General features: G+C 44.7%; 1 protein-coding gene across 1 annotated transcript; it reads right to left on the reverse strand.

Annotated features, from left to right (window-relative positions):
- Positions 1 to 407: 407 nt before the first annotated feature.
- SSTR5 (somatostatin receptor 5) lies at positions 408 to 22382 on the reverse strand. Its single transcript, XM_072119943.1, has 2 exons — positions 20650 to 22382; positions 408 to 2216 (listed from the first exon to the last, which is right to left on the reverse strand). Exon 2 carries the CDS (start codon positions 2166 to 2168, stop codon positions 1059 to 1061), a length of 1110 nt encoding a protein of 369 aa, XP_071976044.1. The 5' UTR covers positions 2169 to 2216; positions 20650 to 22382; the 3' UTR covers positions 408 to 1058.
- Positions 22383 to 22625: the final 243 nt, after the last annotated feature.

Consider the following 22625-nt stretch of genomic DNA (forward strand, 5'->3'; position numbering starts at 1 on the left):
CTTTCAGATCGCTCTAGAGATAGATGGTAACTAAGTTCAGAAAATCTCATGATCACTCTTTTACTTTCTAATGATCCCAAACAGAGAATTTCTGTAAAACAATGTGGGGAAATTTATCCCTATGATCTGGGGTGCCATAGGACCCCCAACTATTGGCAGAAAGTGAATCGCAAGCCCCCTTTAGCTGCTCTTAAATTTGGGCATCGTAAGACGACCCGGAAGTCCCATAGACATCGAGCGATGCATCTACAGAATCTAAGAGGACGTCCCAGCAGTCCCAAATATTTCTGTTTTGGATTTCATGTACCTAGTCATACCAGATCATTATTGTGTTCATATTCCTGCTAGATTTTTATTATTGAACGACAGATTAAGAGACCATTTACTTAAAAAAAAGAGAGCCTGAAAAAGAAAAACATCCATGTTTTATAAAAAAAAACACACACACAAAGAAAAAACAAAACAACCTTCTTAGAGGATAAGAGCCCGGGGGGGGGGGGGGGGGGGGCTGATGTAAAATGAGAATAATGGTAGCTTTCAATATCGCATTTCTCATCCGTCATTGTGCATTACCTGTCCCTCTGGCGTGAATAGTGATTAAGTCCCGGCAAGATTCAGCCATACATAGCGCACATTAGTATGGAGATGAGACGTGTGTTTACATTACAATGCCGCAGCCACTTCACGAGTGTTTTATTCTGACCATGAATCAGATATGGGGGTTTCACATTTGTAATTGCAGACAGAAAATAGCTTCACGTGAATGGACTAGCAAACGGTACATTGTTCTTAGGTGTCAATGGGGCGAGAATAATGCATAGGATACGAGAGAGAGAAACATCATTATCGACTGGTGGTACCAAACATTTATAGAAATACTGCAGTCAACATTCTTCTAAATGTTCCTTTAAATATGGATGAAAACCAGCGTCGTCTTTAAGTAGATTCCAAGAAGAATTCCTTCCGGGTTGGGATCTTTACTTCCAATCCTATAAATATTTGTGGCAAGTGCTCTGTGCCTATTTACATTCCTCGCGAAGGTGGAAGGGTCTTGTGTCTCAGACTTTGCTTGTTTGCATATGCCCATTAAATTCGGAGTTCCTTGACGTGAGCATGGTCTCCTGGATTCGACTGCTCTTCTCTTGACGGTTTTCCGTCAGGTCGGCATCCTTGATGCCGTTGCTTTTGCGAAGGCAGAGAACCTTCTGAAAGCTCTGCTTGAAATTGTCCGACAGGAAGCCGTAGAGGATTGGGTTGGCGCAACTGTTGGCATAGGACAAGATGACCACAAAGAAGTAAACACCTACGTATGCTGGTTCCTCCGGGACGATAAACGTTAAATTGACTATGTTCAGTATATAGAAGGGAAGCCAACAAAACACAAAAACAGCCACAATGATGACCACCATTCTGGTGACTTTACGTTCTGATCTTCTACGTCTAGTGGAGCCTACACGAAGACCAGAAGACTTCACCTTAATGACAATCAAAAGGTAGCAGAGGCAAATTACTAGTAGTGGTCCAAAGAAGCCCAACACGGAGGTGTAGATGATGAATGCAGTAGACCAGATATTTACTGGCTCTGGCCAGTTGATGTTGCAGGTGTGGAAATCTGGTTGGACATCAGAAAAGATGACAACCGGGAGGACAACCAGAAAAGAAACAGTCCAAACAGTGGCGCTGATAAGTTTGGCCACTCTGGGTCTCCTCCACTTTGTTGACTTGATGGGATGAACCACTGCCAAATAGCGGTCAATGCTCATAACTGTAAGGCAGAAGATACTGGTGAACTGGTTTATACCATCCACTGTCAATACCAGCCTGCAAAGAAAAGTCCCAAAGGGCCAGTAAGAAATGGCATTTTGGGTAGCAAGGAAGGGTAGTCCTAACATAAAAAGAACATCTGCCACTGCCAAGTTCAAAATGTAGATGTTAGTGACGGTCTTCATCTTGGCGTAACGAAGAACTACATAGATGACTAGAGTATTCCCACTCAGTCCAATAGCACAAACCAGCAGATAAATAAAAGGGATGAGGACAGAGCTCATCCTAGGCATAGGGGCCTCCAGCACCGTTTCATTACAAGTCACATTCCTGCATATTGTTAGGTTGAGGTCCTTCACCCCAGGTTCCATAAGAGAAGCCATTGGAAGAGATACGGGTTCCATGGTTACCTTATTAAGATGTTCTTCAAAACTGTGAGAGCAGCAATACCACTGAAAAACAAAGTAGAGATAAATGTGATTGGCTGAACAACAAAACATTACTTGAAATACTACCCCCTTGTGAACAAACATAACTACTGTAATACTGCCTCCTATGTACAAGACTATAACTACTATAATACTGCCCACTATGTACAAGAATATAACTACTATAATACTGCCCCCTATGTACAAGAATATAACTACTATAATACTGCCCCCTATGTACAAGAATATAACTACTATAATACTGCCCCCTATGTACAGGAATATAACTACTATAATACTGCTCCCTATGTACAGGAATATAACTGCTATAATACTGCCCCCTATGTACAGGAATATAACTACTATAATACTGCCCCCTATGTACAAGAATATAACTACTATAATACTGCCTCCTATGTACAAGAATATAACTACTATAATACTGCCCCCTATGTACAAGAATATAACTACTATAATACTGCCCCTATGTACAAGAATATAACTACTATAATACTGCCCCCTACGTACAAAAATATAACTACTATAATACTGCCTCCTATGTACAGGAATATAACTACTATAATACTGCCCCTATGTACAGGAATATAACTACTATAATACTGCCCCCTATGTACAAGAATATAACTACTATAATACCGCCCCCTATGTACAGGAATATAACTACTATAATACTGCCCCCTATGTACAGGACTATAACTACTATAATACTGCCCCCTATGTACAGGAATATAACTACTATAATACTGCCCCCCTATGTACAGGAATATAACTACTATAATACTGCCCCCTATGTACAGGAATATAACTACTATAATACTGCCCCCTATGTACAAGAATATAACTACTATAATACTGCCCCCTATGTACAGGAATATAACTACTATAATACTGCCCCCTATGTACAGGAATATAACTACTATAATACTGCCCCCTATGTACAGGAATATAACTACTATAATACTGCCCCCTATGTACAGGAATATAACTACAGGCAGTCCCCGGGTTACATACAAGATAGGGTCTGGAGGTTTGTTCTTAAGTTGAATTTGTATGTAAGTCGAAACTGTATATTTTATAATGGAAGTTCTAGACAATTTTTTTTCTTTTGCCCCAGTGACAATTGGAGTTTCAAAATTTTGGGTGTAATTGGACCAAGAATTATCAATAAAGCTTCATTACAGACATCTTACAGCTGATCATTGCAGTCTGGGACTATAGTAAAGCATCCATAGTGCTTCACCAGAGGTCACAGTGGGCAGAGGGGTCCGTCTGTAACTATGGGTTGTCTGTAAGTCGGGTGTCCTTAAGTAGGGGACCGTCTGTACTATAATACTGCCCCCTATGTACAGGAATATAACTACTATAATACTGCCCCCTATGTACAAGAATATAACTACTATAATACTGCCCCCTATGTACAGGAATATAACTACTATAATACTACCTCCTATGTACAAGAATATAACTACTATAATACTGCCCCCTATGTACAAGAATATAACTACTATAATACTGCCCCCTATGTACAAGAATATAACTATTATAATACTGCCCCCTATGTACAGGAATATAACTACTATAATACTGTCCCCTATGTACAAGAATATAACTACTATAATACTGCCCCCTATGTACAGGAATATAACTACTATAATACTGCCCCCTACGTACAGGACTATAACTACTATAATACTGCCCCTATGTACAAGAATATAACTACTTTAATACTGCCCCTATGTACAAGAATATAACTACTATAATACTGCCTCCTATGTACAGGAATATAACTACTATAATACTGCCTCCTATGTACAAGAATATAACTACTATAATACTGCCCCCTATGTACAAGAATATAACTGCTATAATACTGCCCCCTATGTACAAGAATATAACTGCTATAATACTGCCCCCTATGTACAAGAATATAACTACTATAATACTGCCCCCTATGTACAGGAATATAACTACTATAATACTGCCCCCTATGTACAGGGATATAACTACTATAATACTGCCCCCTATGTACAGGAATATAACTACTATAATACTGCCCCCTATGTACAAGAATATAACTACTATAATACTGCCCCCTATGTACAAGAATATAACTAATATAATACTGCCCCCTATGTACAGGAATATAACTACTATAATACTGCTCCCTATGTACAGGGATATAACTACTATAATACTGCTTCCTATGTACAAGAATATAACTACTATAATACTGCCCCCTATGTACAGGAATATAACTACTATAATACTGCCCCCTATGTACAGGAATATAACTACTATAATACTGCCCCCTATGTACAGGGATATAAGTACTGGTGGAATTTCTGCTCATATCACTACTACTATGAGAACAATGTACACAGCACATGTGATGATAGATGACTGTGTGATGCTGTATATATTTGTACATTACATGTTCGGGGACGTGCTGTATACTGACAACTCAGCGGAGAATGTGAACGTAACAATAACACCAATATGCTGTAATGATTGGAGGGCACCCGGTCGCCTCTTATTTTCTCCATACAGATTCTGAGATTTGTATTCATGCTATAATACTGAGCATCTGCTCACTGAATCCTTCACCCTCATAGCAATGGCTCCTGGACACCACGGGGAGCAGCTTCCGAGGATGGAAGTCACAGGGGAAAACTCATTTACTAGAGGATGAGAATTCACTGTAGTAGAATAGGAAATAGATACTAAGAAATCATAAGGAGTATAGACCTGCATCACTGCCTGTGGAGTAACCTCTGTATTATGTGTGTATTATCTCTGTACTGTGACATCACTGTGTGTATTATCCCCTGTACTGTGACATCACTGTGTGTACTATCCCTGTACTGTGACATCACTGTATGTATTATCCCTGTACTGTGACATCACCGTGTATTATCCCTGTACTGTGACATCACTGTGTGTATTATCCCTGTACTGTGACATCACTGTGTGTATTATCCCTGTACTGTGACATCACTGTGTGTATTATCCCTGCACTGTGACATCACTGTGTATTATCCCTGTACTGTGACATCACTGTGTGTATTATCCCTGTACTGTGACATCACTGTGTGTATTATCTCTGTACTGTGACATCACTGTGTGTATTATCCCTGTACTGTGACATCACTGTGTGTATTATCCCTGTACTGTGACATCACTGTGTGTATTATCCCTGTACTGTGACATCACTGTGTGTATTATCTCTGTACTGTGACATCACTGTGTGTATTATCCCTGTACTGTGACATCACTGTGTATTATCCCTGTACTGTGACATCACTGTGTGCATTATCTCTGTACTGTGACATCACTGTGTATTATCCCTGTACTGTGACATAACTGTGTGTATTATCCCTGTACTGTGACATCACTGTGTGTATTATCCCTGCACTGTGACATCACTGTGTATTATCTCTGTACTGTGACATCACTGTGTGTATTATCCCTGTACTGTGACATCACTGTGTGTATTATCTCTGTACTGTGACATCACTGTGTGTATTATCCCTGTACTGTGACATCACTGTGTATTATCCCTGTACTGTGACATCACTGTGTGCATTATCTCTGTACTGTGACATCACTGTGTGTATTATCCCTGTACTGTGACATCACTGTGTGTATTATCCCTTTACTGTGACATCACTGTGTGTATTATCTCTGTACTGTGACATCCCTGTGTATTATCCCTGTACTGTGACATCACTGTGTATTATCCCTGTACTGTGACATCACTGTGTGCATTATCTCTGTACTGTGACATCACTGTGTATTATCCCTGTACTGTGACATAACTGTGTGTATTATCCCTGTACTGTGACATCACTGTGTGTATTATCCCTGCACTGTGACATCACTGTGTATTATCCCTGTACTGTGACATCACTGTGTGCATTATCCCTGTACTGTGACATCACTGTGTGTATTATCCCTGCACTGTGACATCACTGTGTATTATCCCTGTACTGTGACATCACTGTGTGTATTATCTCTGTACTGTGACATCACTGTGTGTATTATCCCTGTACTGTGACATCACTGTGTATTATCCCTGTACTGTGACATCACTGTGTGCATTATCTCTGTACTGTGACATCACTGTGTGTATTATCCCTGTACTGTGACATCACTGTGTGTATTATCCCTTTACTGTGACATCACTGTGTGTATTATCTCTGTACTGTGACATCCCTGTGTATTATCCCTGTACTGTGACATCACTGTGTGTATTATCCCTGCACTGTGACATCACTGTGTATTATCCCTGTACTGTGACATCACTGTGTGCATTATCTCTGTACTGTGACATCACTGTGTGTATTATCCCTGTACTGTGACATCACTGTGTGCATTATCTCTGTACTGTGACATCACTGTGTGTATTATCCCTGTACTGTGACATCACTGTGTGTATTATCCCTGTACTGTGACATCACTGTGTGTATTATCCCTGTACTGTGACATCACTGTGTGTATTATCCCTGTACTGTGACATCACTGTGTGTATTATTGCTGTACTGTGACATCGCTGTGTGTATGATCCCTGTACTGTGACATCACTGTGTGTTATCCCTGTACTGTGACATCACTGTTTGTATTATCCCTGTACTGTGACATCACTGTGTGTATTATCCCTGCACTGTGACATCACTGTGTGTATTATTTCTGTACTGTGACATCACTGTGTGTATGATCCCTGTACTGTGACATCACTGTGTGTATTATCTCTGTACTGTGACATCACTGTGTGTATTATCCCTGTACTGTGACATCGCTGTATGTATTACCCCTGTACTGTGACATCACTGTGTGTATTATCCCTGTACTGTGACATCGCTGTGTGTATTATCCTGTACTGTGACATCACTGTGTGTATTATCCCTGTACTGTGACATCGCTGTGTGTATTATCCCTGTACTGTGACATCACTGTGTGTATTATCCCTATACTGTGACATCACTGTGTGTATTATCCCTGTACTGTGACATCACTGTGTGTATTATCCCTGTACTGTGACATCGCTGTGTGTATTATCCCTGTACTGTGACATCACTGTGTGTATTATCCTGTACTGTGACATCACTGTGTGTATTATCTCTGTACTGTGACATCGCTGTGTGTATTATCCCTGTACTGTGACATCACTGTGTGTATTATCCCTATACTGTGACATCACTGTGTGTATTATCCCTGTACTGTGACATCACTGTGTGTATTATCCCTGTACTGTGACATCGCTGTGTGTATTATCCCTGTACTGTGACAACACTGTGTGTATTATCCCTATACTGTGACATCACTGTGTGTATTATCCCTGTACTGTGACATCACTGTGTGTATTATTGCTGTACTGTGACATCACTGTGTGTATTATTGCTGTACTGTGACATCACTGTGTGTATTATTGCTGTACTGTGACATCACTATACATCTATGATACAATTGTTACTCCCTTAGTATTATTACTATTCCTCTTGCCCCCCCCTCGCCCCTGTGTATCCTGGGTAAATAATTGCAGCTATGACTGAATACAATATAACATTGTGTACAAGTCGTATTCAGCCGAAATGATAATAAGCACAAAATTGCTCTTTTGGCTCAGATTCCTGGCAGAGAGACAGCGACATGGAAGAATTTGTGTAGCTTTCCTCCTGACCACGTGTCCACATGACAGACCACGTCTCCTCCGCGTGGGACCATAGTCTTCTTCCAGCCTCGGGCAACACTCATCCACCATAAGGAGCCTCCACCCCTTCTCCCGCTCGCTCTCCTGGAGGCCGGGGACACATGGGGGCTCCTTCTGGATGGTGGCCGGTGAAGTGGTGGAAGGCGCCGTGAAGGAGAGAAGATAATAGTAGTGGAAATCTGAAAGGACAATTGTGGTAACGGCTCAGATTTAGGACGCCCCTGACTATTCTATGGTGGGGAGCAGATACATTGGGGCCACTACATGGTGCCCTGGTGCTGTTTGGTGTACCAGGGCTCCTCCACGCTGTTCTCTGGCCAGTCACTGTCCGTCATGTGATGAGGCGCTGGCTATACATGACTTATGTGCGGGGCCGCGCTCCGGATCAATGCTCTGCTGTCATCTGACATCCAACTTGTGTCAGCAAAATGTTTATCTCCGAGAAAGACTTCAAATCAATAAGACGAGAAAGAAGAAACATCACATCTTATCCTCACAGGAAGAAATATTATATCCGAGCGTGCAAATTACATAGAGGAAGATCCCAATATACAACTAGGCCACCATAGCAATGTCTTATACTGTGTGTAATATCTCTGTCCTGTGACATCCCTGTGTGTATTATCCCTGTACTGTGACATTACTGTGTGTATTATCTCTGTAATGTGACATCACTGTGTGTATTATCTCTGTCCTGTGACATCGCTGTGTGTATTATCCCTGTACTGTGACATCACTGTGTGTATTATCCCCTGTACTGTGACATCACTGTGTGTATTATCCCTGTACTGTGACATCACTGTGTGTATTATCCCTGTACTGTGACATCACTGTGTGTATTATCCCTGTACTGTGACATCACTGTGTGTATTATCTCTGTACTGTGACATCACTGTGTGTATTATCCCTGTACTGTGACATCACTGTGTGTATTATCTCTGTACTGTGACATCACTGTGCGTATTATCCCTCTACTGTGACATCACTGTGTGTATTATCCCTGTACTGTGACATCACTGTGCGTATTATCCCTGTACTGTGACATCACTGTGCGTATTATCCCTGTACTGTGACATCACTGCGTGTATTATCTCTGTCCTGTGACATTCCTGTGTGTATTATCCCTGTACTGTGACATCACTGTGTATATTATCCCTGTACTGTGACATCACTGTGTGTATCATCCCTGTACTGTGACATCACTGTGTGTATCATCCCTGTACTGTGACATCACTGTGTGTATTATCCCTGTACTGTGACATCACTGTGTGTATTATCCCTGTACTGTGACATCACTGTGTGTATTGTCCTGTACTGTGACATCCCTGTGTGTATTATCCCTGTACTGTGACATCACTGGGTGTATTATCTCTGTACTGTGACATCACTGTGTGTATTATCCCTGTACTGTGACATCACTGTGTGTATTATCTCTGTACTGTGACATCACTGTGTGTATTATCCCTGTACTGTGACATCGCTGTGTGTACTATCCCTGTACTGTGACATCACTGTGTGTATTATCCCTGTACTGTGACATCACTGTGTGTATTATCTCTGTACTGTGACATCACTGTGTGTATTATCCCTGTACTGTGACATCACTGTGTGTATTATGGCTGTACTGTGACATCACTGTGTGTATTATCCCTGTACTGTGACATCACTGTGTGTATTATCCCTGTACTGTGACATCACTGTGTGTATTATCTCTGTACTGTGACATCACTGTGTGTATTATCCCTGTACTGTGACATCGCTGCGTGTATTATCCCTGTACTGTGACATCACTGTGTGTATTGTCCTGTACTGTGACATTGCTGCGTGTATTATCCCTGTACTATGACATCACTGCGTGTATTATCCCTGTACTGTGACATCACTGTGTGTATTCTCCCTGTACTGTGACATCACTGTGTGTATTCTCCCTGTACTGTGACATCACTGTGTGTATTATCCCTGTACTGTGACATCACTGTGTATTCTCCCTGTACTGTGACATCACTGTGTGTATTCTCCCTGTACTGTGACATCACTGTGTGTATTATCCCTGTACTGTGACATCACTGTGCGTATTATCCCTGTACTGTGACATCACTGTGCGTATTATCCCTGTACTGTGACATCACTGCGTGTATTATCTCTGTCCTGTGACATTCCTGTGTGTATTATCCCTGTACTGTGACATCACTGTGTATATTATCCCTGTACTGTGACATCACTGTGTGTATCATCCCTGTACTGTGACATCACTGTGTGTATCATCCCTGTACTGTGACATCACTGTGTGTATTATCCCTGTACTGTGACATCACTGTGTGTATTATCCCTGTACTGTGACATCACTGTGTGTATTGTCCTGTACTGTGACATCCCTGTGTGTATTATCCCTGTACTGTGACATCACTGTGTGTATTATCTCTGTACTGTGACATCACTGTGTGTATTATCCCTGTACTGTGACATCACTGTGTGTATTATCTCTGTACTGTGACATCACTGTGTGTATTATCCCTGTACTGTGACATCGCTGTGTGTACTATCCCTGTACTGTGACATCACTGTGTGTATTATCCCTGTACTGTGACATCACTGTGTGTATTATCTCTGTACTGTGACATCACTGTGTGTATTATCCCTGTACTGTGACATCACTGTGTGTATTATGGCTGTACTGTGACATCACTGTGTGTATTATCCCTGTACTGTGACATCACTGTGTGTATTATCCCTGTACTGTGACATCACTGTGTGTATTATCTCTGTACTGTGACATCACTGTGTGTATTATCCCTGTACTGTGACATCACTGTGTGTATTATCCTGTACTGTGACATCGCTGCGTGTATTATCCCTGTACTGTGACATCACTGTGTGTATTGTCCTGTACTGTGACATTGCTGCGTGTATTATCCCTGTACTATGACATCACTGCGTGTATTATCCCTGTACTGTGACATCACTGTGTGTATTCTCCCTGTACTGTGACATCACTGTGTGTATTCTCCCTGTACTGTGACATCACTGTGTGTATTATCCCTGTACTGTGACATCACTGTGTATTCTCCCTGTACTGTGACATCACTGTGTGTATTCTCCCTGTACTGTGACATCACTGTGTGTATTATCCCTGTACTGTGACATCACTGTGTATTATCCCTGTACTGTGACATCACTGTGTGTATTATCCCTGTGCTGTGACATCACTGTGTGTATTATCTCTGTACTGTGACATCACTGTGTGTATTATCCCTGTACTGTGACATCACTGTGTGTATTCCCCCTGTACTGTGACATCACTATGTGTAATATCATTGATGTACCCGGATATTTCGGAGCTAGTCCTGGCTCTAGGCCCCTGAGTATTTTCCCTGTCACTTACATGTCCTCTCTATAACTTGACTCAACTTTTCTCAAATTTATGTCTTTCCCGCGGTGAAGGAACGGACTAAAAGCAACAGGGAAAAAACGTGTAAGAGAAAATGACATCTAAAATTAGATTTGCTGAGGTCATTCTGTGCGCTTTTCAAGGAATTGTCCATTTGCCCATGAAGTGTAATGATAACATGTGAGAGAAGCTATAAATATTACTGAGGAGCTTTCACATGGAATAATCGCTCGGCGGTGACATCCTGTAATGTAGCAGCGGGCAAAGGGCGGCCACCCCCCGGCACAGGGACTGACCTGCCACCAGAGACATCATAGTGCTGCAGGAGTCTCTCATACACACAATGCTCCACCTACTGACCATACAGACTCCACCCATATGTATAATACACGTCCTATACATGCACTGCATCCCACATGTACATACACACTACAGGGATAATACACACAGTGATGTCACAGTACAGAGATAATACACACAGTGATGTCACAGTACAGAGATAATACACACAGTGATGTCACAGTACAGGGATAATACACACAGTGATGTCACAGTACAGGGATAATACACACAGTGATGTCACAGTACAGGGATAATACACACAGTGATGTCACAGTACAGGGATAATACACACAGTGATGTCACAGTACAGGGAGAATACACGCAGTGATGTCACAGTACAGGGAAAATACACACAGTGATGTCACAGTACAGCAATAATACACACAGTGATGTCACGGTACAGAGATAATACACACAGTGATGTCACAGTACAGGGATAATACACACAGTGATGTCACAGTACAGAGATAATACACACAGTGATGTCACAGTACAGGGATAATACACACAGTGATGTCACAGGACAGGGATAATACACACAGTGATGTCATAGTACAGGGATAATACACACAGTGATGTCATAGTACAGGGATAATACACACAGTGATGTCACAGTACAGAGATAATACACACAGTGATGTCACAGTACAGGGATAATACACACAGTGATGTCACAGTACAGAGATAATACACACAGTGATGTCACAGTACAGGGATAATACACACAGTGATGTCACAGTACAGAGATAATACACACAGTGATGTCACAGTACAGGGATAATACACACAGTGATGTCACAGTACAGAGATAATACACACAGTGATGTCACAGTACAGGGATAATACACACAGTGATGTCACAGTACAGGGATAATACACACAGTGATGTCACAGTACAGAGATAATACACACAGTGATGTAGCAGTACAGGGATAATACACACAGTGATGTCATAGTACAGGGATAATACACACAGTGATGTCACAGTACAGGGATAATACACACAGTGTTGTCACAGTACAGGGATAATACACACAGTGGTGTCACAGTACAGAGATAATACACACAGTGATGTCACAGTACAGGGATAATATACACAGCGATGTCACAGTACAGGGATAATACACACAGTGATGTCACAGTACAGGGATAATACACACAGTGATGTCACAGTACAGGGATAATACACAGTGATGTCACAGTACAGAGATAATACACACAGTGATGTCACAGTACAGGGATAATACACACAGCGACGTCACAGTACAGGGATAATACACACAGTGATGTCACAGTACAGGGATAATACACACAGTGATGTCACAGTACAGGGATAATACACACATCGATGTCACAGTATAGGGATAATACACACAGTGATGTCACAGTACAGGGATAATACACACAGTGATGTCACAGTACAAGGATAATACACACATCGATGTCACAGTATAGGGATAATACACACAGCGATGTCACAGTACAGGGATAATACACACAGTGATGTCACAGTACAGAGATAATACACACAGTGATGTCACAGTACAGGGATAATACACACAGTGATGTCACAGTACAGGATAATACACACAGTGATGTCACAGTACAGGGATAATACACACAGTGATGTCACAGTACAGAGATAATACACACAGTGATGTCACAGTACAGGGATAATACACAGTGATGTCACAGTACAGAGATAATACACACAGTGATGTCACAGTACAGAGATAATACACACAGTGATGTCACAGTACAGGGATAACACGCACAGCGATGTCACAGTACAGAGATAATACACACAGTGATGTCACAGTACAGAGATAATACACACAGTGATGTCACAGTACAGGGATTATATACACAGCGATGTCACAGTACAGAGATAATACACACAGTGATGTCACAGTACAGAGATAATACACACAGTGATGTCACAGTACAGAGATAATGCACACAGTAATGTCACAGTACAGGGATAATACACACAGTGATGTCACAGTACAGGGATAATACACACAGTGATGTCACAGTACAGGGATAATACACACAGTGATGTCACAGTACAGGGATAATACTCACAGTGATGTCACAGTACAGGGATAATACACACAGTGATGTCACAGTACAGGGATAATACACACAGTGATGTCACAGTACAGGGATAGTACACAGTGATGTCACAGTACAGAGATAATACACACAGTGATGTCACAGTACAGAGATGTAATGTGTGAGTTTCCTGGCAACAAGTGTTCGATCTCCCTACAGCTCCCCCGCTGGGGAAATGAAGTATTACATAAAGGAAATCAATGAACTATTCATCTCGCACATGGACAAGTCGGTTCCTACAGAAAGTCGTGCAGGGTGGATGTGAATGGGGCTTTCTGTTAACAAAATCTCTGAATAATGTCATTTTTTCTTGCACAGAACCCTTTAAAGGGGTTTTCCCATTTTAGAAAATTCATGTTATTGTTTGTATTATTAAAAATTATACAATGTTCCAATATACTTCCTGTATCAATTCCTCACGGTTTTCTAGATCTCTGCTTGCTGTCCTTCTATAGAAAGCTTCATGGTTTATTTCCAGTGGACAGACATCTGACCCTGGTCACACAGGTGCGCGGCCCTGATTACTCTCTTTGATATAACGAGCCGTGCACCTGTGTGACATAACGAGCTGTGCACCTGTGTGACATAACGAGCTGTGCACCTGTGTGACCATGGTCAGATTTCTGTCCACTGGAAATAAACCATGAAGCTTGCTATAGAAGGACAGCAAGCAGAGATCTAGAAAACCGTGAGAAATTGATACAGGAAGTATATTGGAACATTGTATAACTTTCAATAATACAAACAATAACATTAATTTGCCTTAATGTGGACAACCCCTTTAAGTTAGCGGCTTTAATTGGTGTAATTCCTCTTAATGGCTTTATATCCGATGGAAGTTCTTCGCGCCTTGTGATAGACAGAGGATCATGGAACAAATTCCAAGTTCTTCAAGTCACAAGAACTTCAGCTGCGAAACCCGTCCCGGCGCCGTGCGCTGCTATCCGCAGCTCAGGATTAGAGCTAAAGGTTCTGCGCTAATCCGGTCCCGCAGCTGCTCCATGGTGACTGCCTCATACATCTCATAACCCTCACAGGCTGTTATACTGTCTTGCTCTCCACCAATCCCTGGGCTGTAATCTCACACAGTGGAAGGGGAGGGGGGGGTTAGTATTCCTGCACAGTGTAACAGCCTGTGAAGCTGCAGCACAGATGGACACTGGTAATGCCCACGTGGTGTTTTGAACCCGTTTTTGGGCCGTTCTTAAGCAGTCCGTTAAAAAACACACCCGTTTTTGACAGTTTTTTCCAATTATCTTAATGAGGATAATTGGAAAACGGACAAAAACGATCAAAAAACGGATGCATTTTTAAAACACATGCAGTTTTTAATGAACAGCTTCAAAACGTCCCCGACTAAAAACGGGTTCAAAGCGCCAGGTGTGCCGCTGGCCTCAGCTCTTCTGGCTCATTAGCATAATTAGAGAAGTTGATTTTAGAAGGAAGGAGGCCATGGGTGACAAATATAAGAAGATGGATTCGGATGGTGGATTTCCTTTACCCCTTTCCTTGTTCTAGACCAGTTTGTATACAACCATCATCCCTGCAAGGTCCGAGGTCCGGGGGTACAAACATTCACTAATCTAGACCCCCATGGACACAGGAATTGATCCCTGCACTGACTAAGATATATGAAATGACCCCCTTACTACCCTGATCTATCAGAGATACAGTAAATGACCCCCTCCCCCCCCCTACTCACCAAGACCACGAAGTACTGACCCCCTTATTGCCCTAGATTACTATATATATAGTAATATTCACTCTTTACTACCCCCAGGTATATTCATATCAAACCAGAACTGCCCCAGACAATAAATATCTTATAAATATCATCTCTGCTTTATTGGGGGGGTTTCCACAAATCCCCCCCTGAGGGGCTGAAGAATCGAAACTGCATGTAATGTCATGGTGTGAGACACTCTGCCCTCTAGTGGCCCCTGCATGCATGTGCAGCCAGGGCAGCCCCGGCTTCTAGGGATAGATTAGATGTATGCTACGCATGCAGCTACTCATGGACTGTATCCAACAAGATGGCTTTGGATACATCCACTCAGCTGTATCACACATGATGGGCTTAGATACATCCGCTCACCAGGCATTATCACACATGATGGGCTTAGATACATCCGCTCACCAGGCAGTATCACACATGATGGGCTTAGATACATCCGCTCAGCAGGCAGTATCACACATGATGGGCTTAGATATATACGCTCACCAGGCAGTATCATACATGATGGGCTTAGATACATCCGCTCAGCAGGCAGTATCACACATGATAGGCTCAGACACATCTGCTCAGCAGGCAGTATCACACATGATGGGCTTAGATACATCTGCTCATCTAATCTCGCTGTATCACCTGATGGGTTTACATACATCTGATCAGGGGGCAGTATCACACATGATGGGCTTAGATACATCTGCTCAGCAGGCAGAATCACACATGATGGGCTTAGATACATCTACTCACTAGGCAGTATCACACATGATGGGCTTAGATACATCCGCTTAGCAGGCAGTATCATACATGATGGGCTTAGATACATCTGCTCAGCAGGCAGTAACACAGATGATGGGCTTAGATACTTAACATAAGATCACGTTTGGTACAATCACCAGGGAGTCAGTGATTCCACGAGGCACAACACTGCAAGTCAAGGAGGGAGAACAATTCGAGGGGTTTTCCAGGATTATCTGACAATTCATCCGTGAATGAGGAAAGTTCCCCAGTTTTCTTGCAGATTTCAGGTCATCCTGATATTGAGTATCTGGTACATGAGACACTGCCTGGAGGAGCCGCATACTAAGAGATAACCTGATATATTACTACGGGACGAGGTAGAGGAGGCGCCTCAGGCGGCAGGGAGCTTGGGGCGACATAAATCATCATTTTTTAGAATGTTTATGCCATTGTTTGCACAATTTTTTGGCGCAGTGAATAGATTTGTCTTTAATTTGCAACTTTTTTGGGTGCAAGCAAAAATCCGGCACTTAGTGGTTTGGAGTCCCTGCGCCAGATCTGACACAGTGATTGGCTCTTCTGTAGATGTTTGTGCGGCATCTATCGCTATATTGTGCCTAAAAAGTCACAAAAAAGTCACAAAAATCCCCCTGCTCTGAGCAGCTGGACTTGGAAAAAAAAACTCCCTTTTCATTACTGAAAACAAGTCAGTCAGTCTCCTGTGAGTGGAGGCAGTCAGTCTCCTGTGAGTGGAGGCAGTCAGTCTCCTGTGAGTGGAGGCAGTCAGTCTCCTGTGAGTGGAGGCAGTCAGTCTCCTGTGAGTGGAGGCAGTCCGTCTCCTGTGAGTGGAGGCAGTCAGTCCCCTCTGAGTGGAGGCAGTCAGTCTCCTGTGAGTGGTGGCAGTCAGTCTCCTGTGAGTGGAGGCAGTCAGTTTCCTGTGAGTGGAGGCAGTCAGTCTCCTGTGAGTGGAGGCAGTCCGTCTCCTGTGAGTGGAGGCAGTCAGTCTCCTGTGAGTGGAGGCAGTCAGTCTCCTGTGAGTGGAGGCAGTCAGTCTCCTGTGAGTGGAGGCAGTCAGTCTCCTGTGAGTGGAGGCAGTCAGTCTCCTGTGAGTGGAGGCAGTCAGTCTCCTGTGAGTGGAGGCAGTCCGTCTCCTGTGAGTGGAGGCAGTCAGTCCCCTCTGAGTGGAGGCAGTCAGTCTCCTGTGAGTGGTGGCAGTCAGTCTCCTGTGAGTGGAGGCAGTCAGTTTCCTGTGAGTGGAGACAGTCAGTCTCCTGTGAGTGGAGGCAGTCAGTCTCCTGTGAGTGGAGGCAGTCAGTCTCCTGTGAGTGGAGGCAGTCAGTCTCCTGTGAGTGGAGGCAGTCAGTCTCCTGTGAGTGGAGGCAGTCAGTTTCCTGTGAGTGGAGACAGTCAGTCTCCTGTGAGTGGAGGCAGTCCGTCTCCTGTGAGTGGAGGCAGTCAGTCTCCTGTGAGTGGAGGCAGTCCGTCTCCTGTGAGTGGAGGCAGTCCGTCTCCTGTGAGTGGAGGCAGTCAGTCCCCTCTGAGTGGAGGCAGTCAGTCTCCTGTGAGTGGTGGCAGTCAGTCTCCTGTGAGTGGAGGCAGTCAGTCTCCTGTGAGTGGAGGCAGTCAGTCTCCTATGAGTGGAGGCAGTCAGTCTCCTGTGAGTGGAGGCAGTCAGTCTCCTGTGAGTGGAGGCCGTCAGTCTCCTGTGAGTGGAGGCAGTCAGTCCCCTCTGAGTGGAGGCAGTCAGTCTCCTGTGAGTGGAGGCAGTCAGTCTCTTGTGAGTGGAGGCAGTCAGTCTCCTGTGAGTGGAGGCAGTCAGTCTCCTGTGAGTGGAGGCAGTCAGTCTCCTGTGAATGGAGGCAGTCAGTCTCCTGTGAGTGGAGGCAGTCAGTCTCCTGTGAGTGGAGGCAGTCAGTCTCCTGTGAGTGGAGGCAGTCAGTCTCCTGTGAGTGGAGGCAGTCAGTCTCCTGTGAGTGGAGGCAGCCAGTCTCCTGTGAGTGGAGGCAGTCCGTCTCCTGTGAGTGGAGGCAGTCAGTCCCCTCTGAGTGGAGGCAGTCAGTCTCCTGTGAGTGGTGGCAGTCAGTCTCCTGTGAGTGGAGGCAGTCAGTTTCCTGTGAGTGGAGACAGTCAGTCTCCTGTGAGTGGAGGCAGTCAGTCTCCTGTGAGTGGAGGCAGTCAGTCTTCTATGGAATCTATCACTGGATTCCTTCGCTCTCAGATATGATGAGCGTCTCCTCGGGGCGGTGTTGTGCCTTTGTCTGATGACGCTCTCATTGTCAGGCGGAGGATAGGTGGAGTAGTCCTGGTTGCTGGAGAGACTGACTCTACACCCTTCAGCTTCTCATTGACTCAGATTCCCTGTTACTAAGTTACTGTGCACATGGTGAATGCGGAGACGACCTGTGGCGTCTCCTGCGGCAGCCCCCCGACCCCTGCCCCTCGCCCCTTGTACAGATGGGTCTGACCCAGCTTTCCCCCAATATTTATTCTGCTCTTAGTCAGAGAACGTTTACCCTCTGGATTGTCCTAGGGGCCGTCAATCATTAACCCAGACACGATTTGGACATTCTGGCTGGCTCCCATTAACCCCTTACTGTCCACACTCTGGAGCTGTATTCTAGTACACAGGCAATTAAAGGGGTTGCCCTCAAGTTGCCACAAGTCCATGGGATGTGTCTGGTATTGCAGCTAAGCAATAAGTGAATGTTTTTGTGATCCGGGACAACCTGCCTAATAATCTATCTCATGGACTCTGGGAAAGCTGGGTGTTTACCTTAAAAGCTACTGGTGGGGTTTTCCGCCCCAGATTCATACAGTCCTAGAATTTTAGTACTGAATCAGAATCCGTAGGAATAGGGTCCTGGGAAAGCTGGATGACAAGCAATGTGTCTGACATAACAGCTCCATTAAGAGACATCACCCAGCATTTCCAGCATCTGCCTAGGTATGCGGTGATACCAAATTTGTATGGGCTAGAACAATGCAAAACCAGCCCCAAAAAGCTATTCAGCACCCAAGAAAAGCTGGGTGCGGAGATTCACATTTCAAGATCTGTTCCTGGGAAAGCTGAGTCACCAGCAATGTAACATGTTTTACAGTTCCAATGGGAGGTGTCACCCAGCTTTCCTAGAGTCCTATTACTCCTAGGTATGGAGTAATAGCAGAGTATAGATTTTATCACAGAACAACAAAACTGCCATGCAGGACCCTCACAAAGCTGGGTTACATTTCTTGTAGAGCCAGCAAACGGGGCTTTATCATAGCACAGACAGCCAATACCTGTCCCATAGGGGTTTTCATCATCCAGCTTTTCCAGGGTCCTGAATGAAAGTTCCTACAGTGCATCTATCTCCTCCATATTATGGGTCACACAGCTTTCCCAGGACCTGATAAAACTGCACTTTATACAGAAGAACAGGGGCAATGAGAGGGAGTGTGACATACTACATACTGCAGGGTACAGTGAGGATTTGGGGTACAGAGACAACATGTAGTCAGAATATATAACATGCACCATTAAGGCTAGAACGAGATTTTGGGGTTCAATAACAGATAGTAATAGGGGAATGAACAGAATATGGGGTGCACATAATGAAATTGTCTGGAGCAGGGACAGGACATTGGGTAAAGGTACAGCCAGGGTACAGGGTTTGGAAATAGCCACAACTATTATTTGGGGTGCGAACAGTGCAATAAATTGGGGTGCATACAGAACAATGATTCAGGGTAGAGGCACAGGCAGAATTAGGGGTGCAAAAGGGGTTAGGATTCATGGTAAAGGTACATAGAAGATTTAGGGTACAGACACAAATACATGTTGGTGTTTAAAGTTCAGACAGAGCCAGAATTTAGGGTAAAATCACAGTCGCCAGAATAGGGGGTGCAGACAAACTCTGGTACTATTAGCATGTAGAATACAGACAGGGGCAGAGTTTGGGGTACAGGCACAGCTAGGATTCAGGTGTTAACACAGCAAGAACATAGGGTGCAGACATAGTCAGAATTTGGGGTACATGCAGGATTTAGCATGCAAACATGGCCAGGGTTTGGGGGTACGCAAGATCATGGGGTACAGACACATACAGTCATAATACAAGGTACAGATGAGATTTGGGGAGCAGTTACAGAATATTTCCCATCTCACTGGTATCTGAATAGACGTGTTGATCACCTCCTGCCCCCCATGACAGGAGCCCCCTGGCCACCCCTTGGGCACATTCACACCTGCTATTCACACCATGTACATTGCAATTAAAGGATTTTGTGTCATCAGAAACCCTGCAGCCCCAATGTCATAGACTCAGCTTTGCTACACATTAGACAAGGCGATAACCTCAGCCCTGCTACACAGACAACACATTAGACAAGGCGACAACCTCAGCCCTGCTACATCCCCGCTCAGTATGCACTGACTTACCTGAATACCTTGTACTCTTCTCTCTGGCTCTCACTGGGTTTTCCATATCTCCATAAAGTTTGGACTGTTCCAGCCCTCAGTAGTGCAGACAGGTTCTCTGGGACAGTCCTCAGTAGTGCAGACTCCTTGGTTCTTTGGGTAGTAGAGAAGACTGCTGTAATCCCCTTGTCCTCAGTAGTGCAGGACACTTTCCTGGACCTTCTTCAGTAGTGCAGTCCATAGCAGTCACCTGTCCTCAGTGGTGCAGGATGTCCCAGGCAGTGGAGACTGATATCTCCAGCACTTCTCACTAGTGCAGTCTTTTTGTGCACCTGTCTTTAAAAGTGCAACCTGATGCAGGAAACCTGTCAGTATTAGTGCACCAAGATTATATGCAGTCCTCAGTAGTGCAGCTCTGTGCCTCTGTGCACCTGTCTTTTAAAGTGCTACCTGATGCAGGGGACCTGTCAGTAGTAGTGCAGCCATAGTATATGATGTCCTCTTAGCGCAGCTCTGCGCCTCTGTCCTCTGTAGTGCAGCTCTGTGTACCTGTCCTCAGTAGTGCAGTGTGTGCACCTGTCCTCAGTAGTGGAGCTCTGTCCTCAGTAGTGCATCTCTGTGCACCTGTCCTCAGTAGTGGAGCTCTGTCCTCAGTAGTGCAGTGTGTGCACCTGTCCTCAGTAGTGGAGCTCTGTCTTCAGTAGTGCATCTCTGTGCCCCTGTCCTCAGTAGTGGAGCTCTGTCCTCTGTAGTGCAGCTCTGTGCACCTGTCCTCAGTAGTGGATCTCTATCCTCTGTAGTGCAGCTCTGTGCACCTGTCCTCAGTAGTGGAGCTCTGTCCTCTGTAGTGCAGCTCTGTGCACCTGTCCTCAGTAGTGGAGCTCTGTCCTCTGTAGTGCAGCTCTGTGCACCTGTCCTCAGTAGTGGAGCTCTGTCTTCAGTAGTGCATCTCTGTGCCCCTGTCCTCAGTAGTGGAGCTCTGTCCTCTGTAGTGCAGCTCTGTGCACCTGTCCTCAGTAGTGGAGCTCTGTCCTCTGTAGTGCTCTGCGCCTTTGCGCACCTGTCTAGTCCTGGCTGCTTCTGAGCTTCTGAGTCCAGGCTCACGTTCAAGTCATTGTAGTTGGTGTCTCCTCCTCAATGGTTACGGATCCATTCACGGAGCAAACAGCCTGCACATTGTCTGAGAGCAGGAGGTGGGGGAGTGCACCAAGCAGCAGGTTGCCTCCCCTGGATGGGTGCTGCCACCCCTGTACAAGAGCTGTTTCCTCAGTGGGTGCTGGATACCCTGAATGGGAGCTTGTTCTCCTAAGGGTGTTGCTGCCCTGGATAGGTGCTGTTTCCCCTGTGGGTGCTGGCTGCCCTACATGGGAGCTGTTTCCCCTGTGCGTGCTCGATGCCCTGGATGGGTGCTGTTCCCCCTGTGGGAGCTGGTTGCCCTGGATGGAAGCTATTTCTTCTGTGGGTGCTGGCTACCCTGGATGGAAGCTGTTTCCCCCGTGGGTGCTGGCTGCCCTGGATGGGAGCTGTTTAACCTGTCGGTGCTGGCTGCCCTGGATGGGAGCTGTTTAACCTGTGTGTGCTGGATGCCCTGGATAGGTGCTGTTTCCCCTGTGGGTGATGGCTGCCCTGGATGGGTGCTGGCTGGGATTACCTGGTCTCTCCTGCAGGACAGGTGCTGCCTTTGCTGGACTGTGAGTGATGAGCTAGTAACTCCAGCAGCTATCTGAAGGCTCAGCCTCTGACTGGGATCAGGAGAAGACATCCCACCGCACTCTGCATCACAGCTCCAGTCCTAGCCAGGGTTCTGCTAGGTGTCCCCCAGGGGGTCAGATGTCACAATGCTGGGTTGGGAGGGTGGCAGAGATCTGTATATGCACATATAGATATTCTTGACATACAGGTATGTAATATGTAGAACTACAACTCATCCCCTGAGGGCTTCACCATTGGCTAGAAATCTCCAGATTATCTACTAGTTGTTCATCAATGTGTCCATT

Source organism: Engystomops pustulosus, chromosome 8 (assembly GCF_040894005.1).
Source record: "Engystomops pustulosus chromosome 8, aEngPut4.maternal, whole genome shotgun sequence".
In the NCBI taxonomy this organism is placed as follows: Eukaryota; Metazoa; Chordata; class Amphibia; order Anura; family Leptodactylidae; genus Engystomops; species Engystomops pustulosus.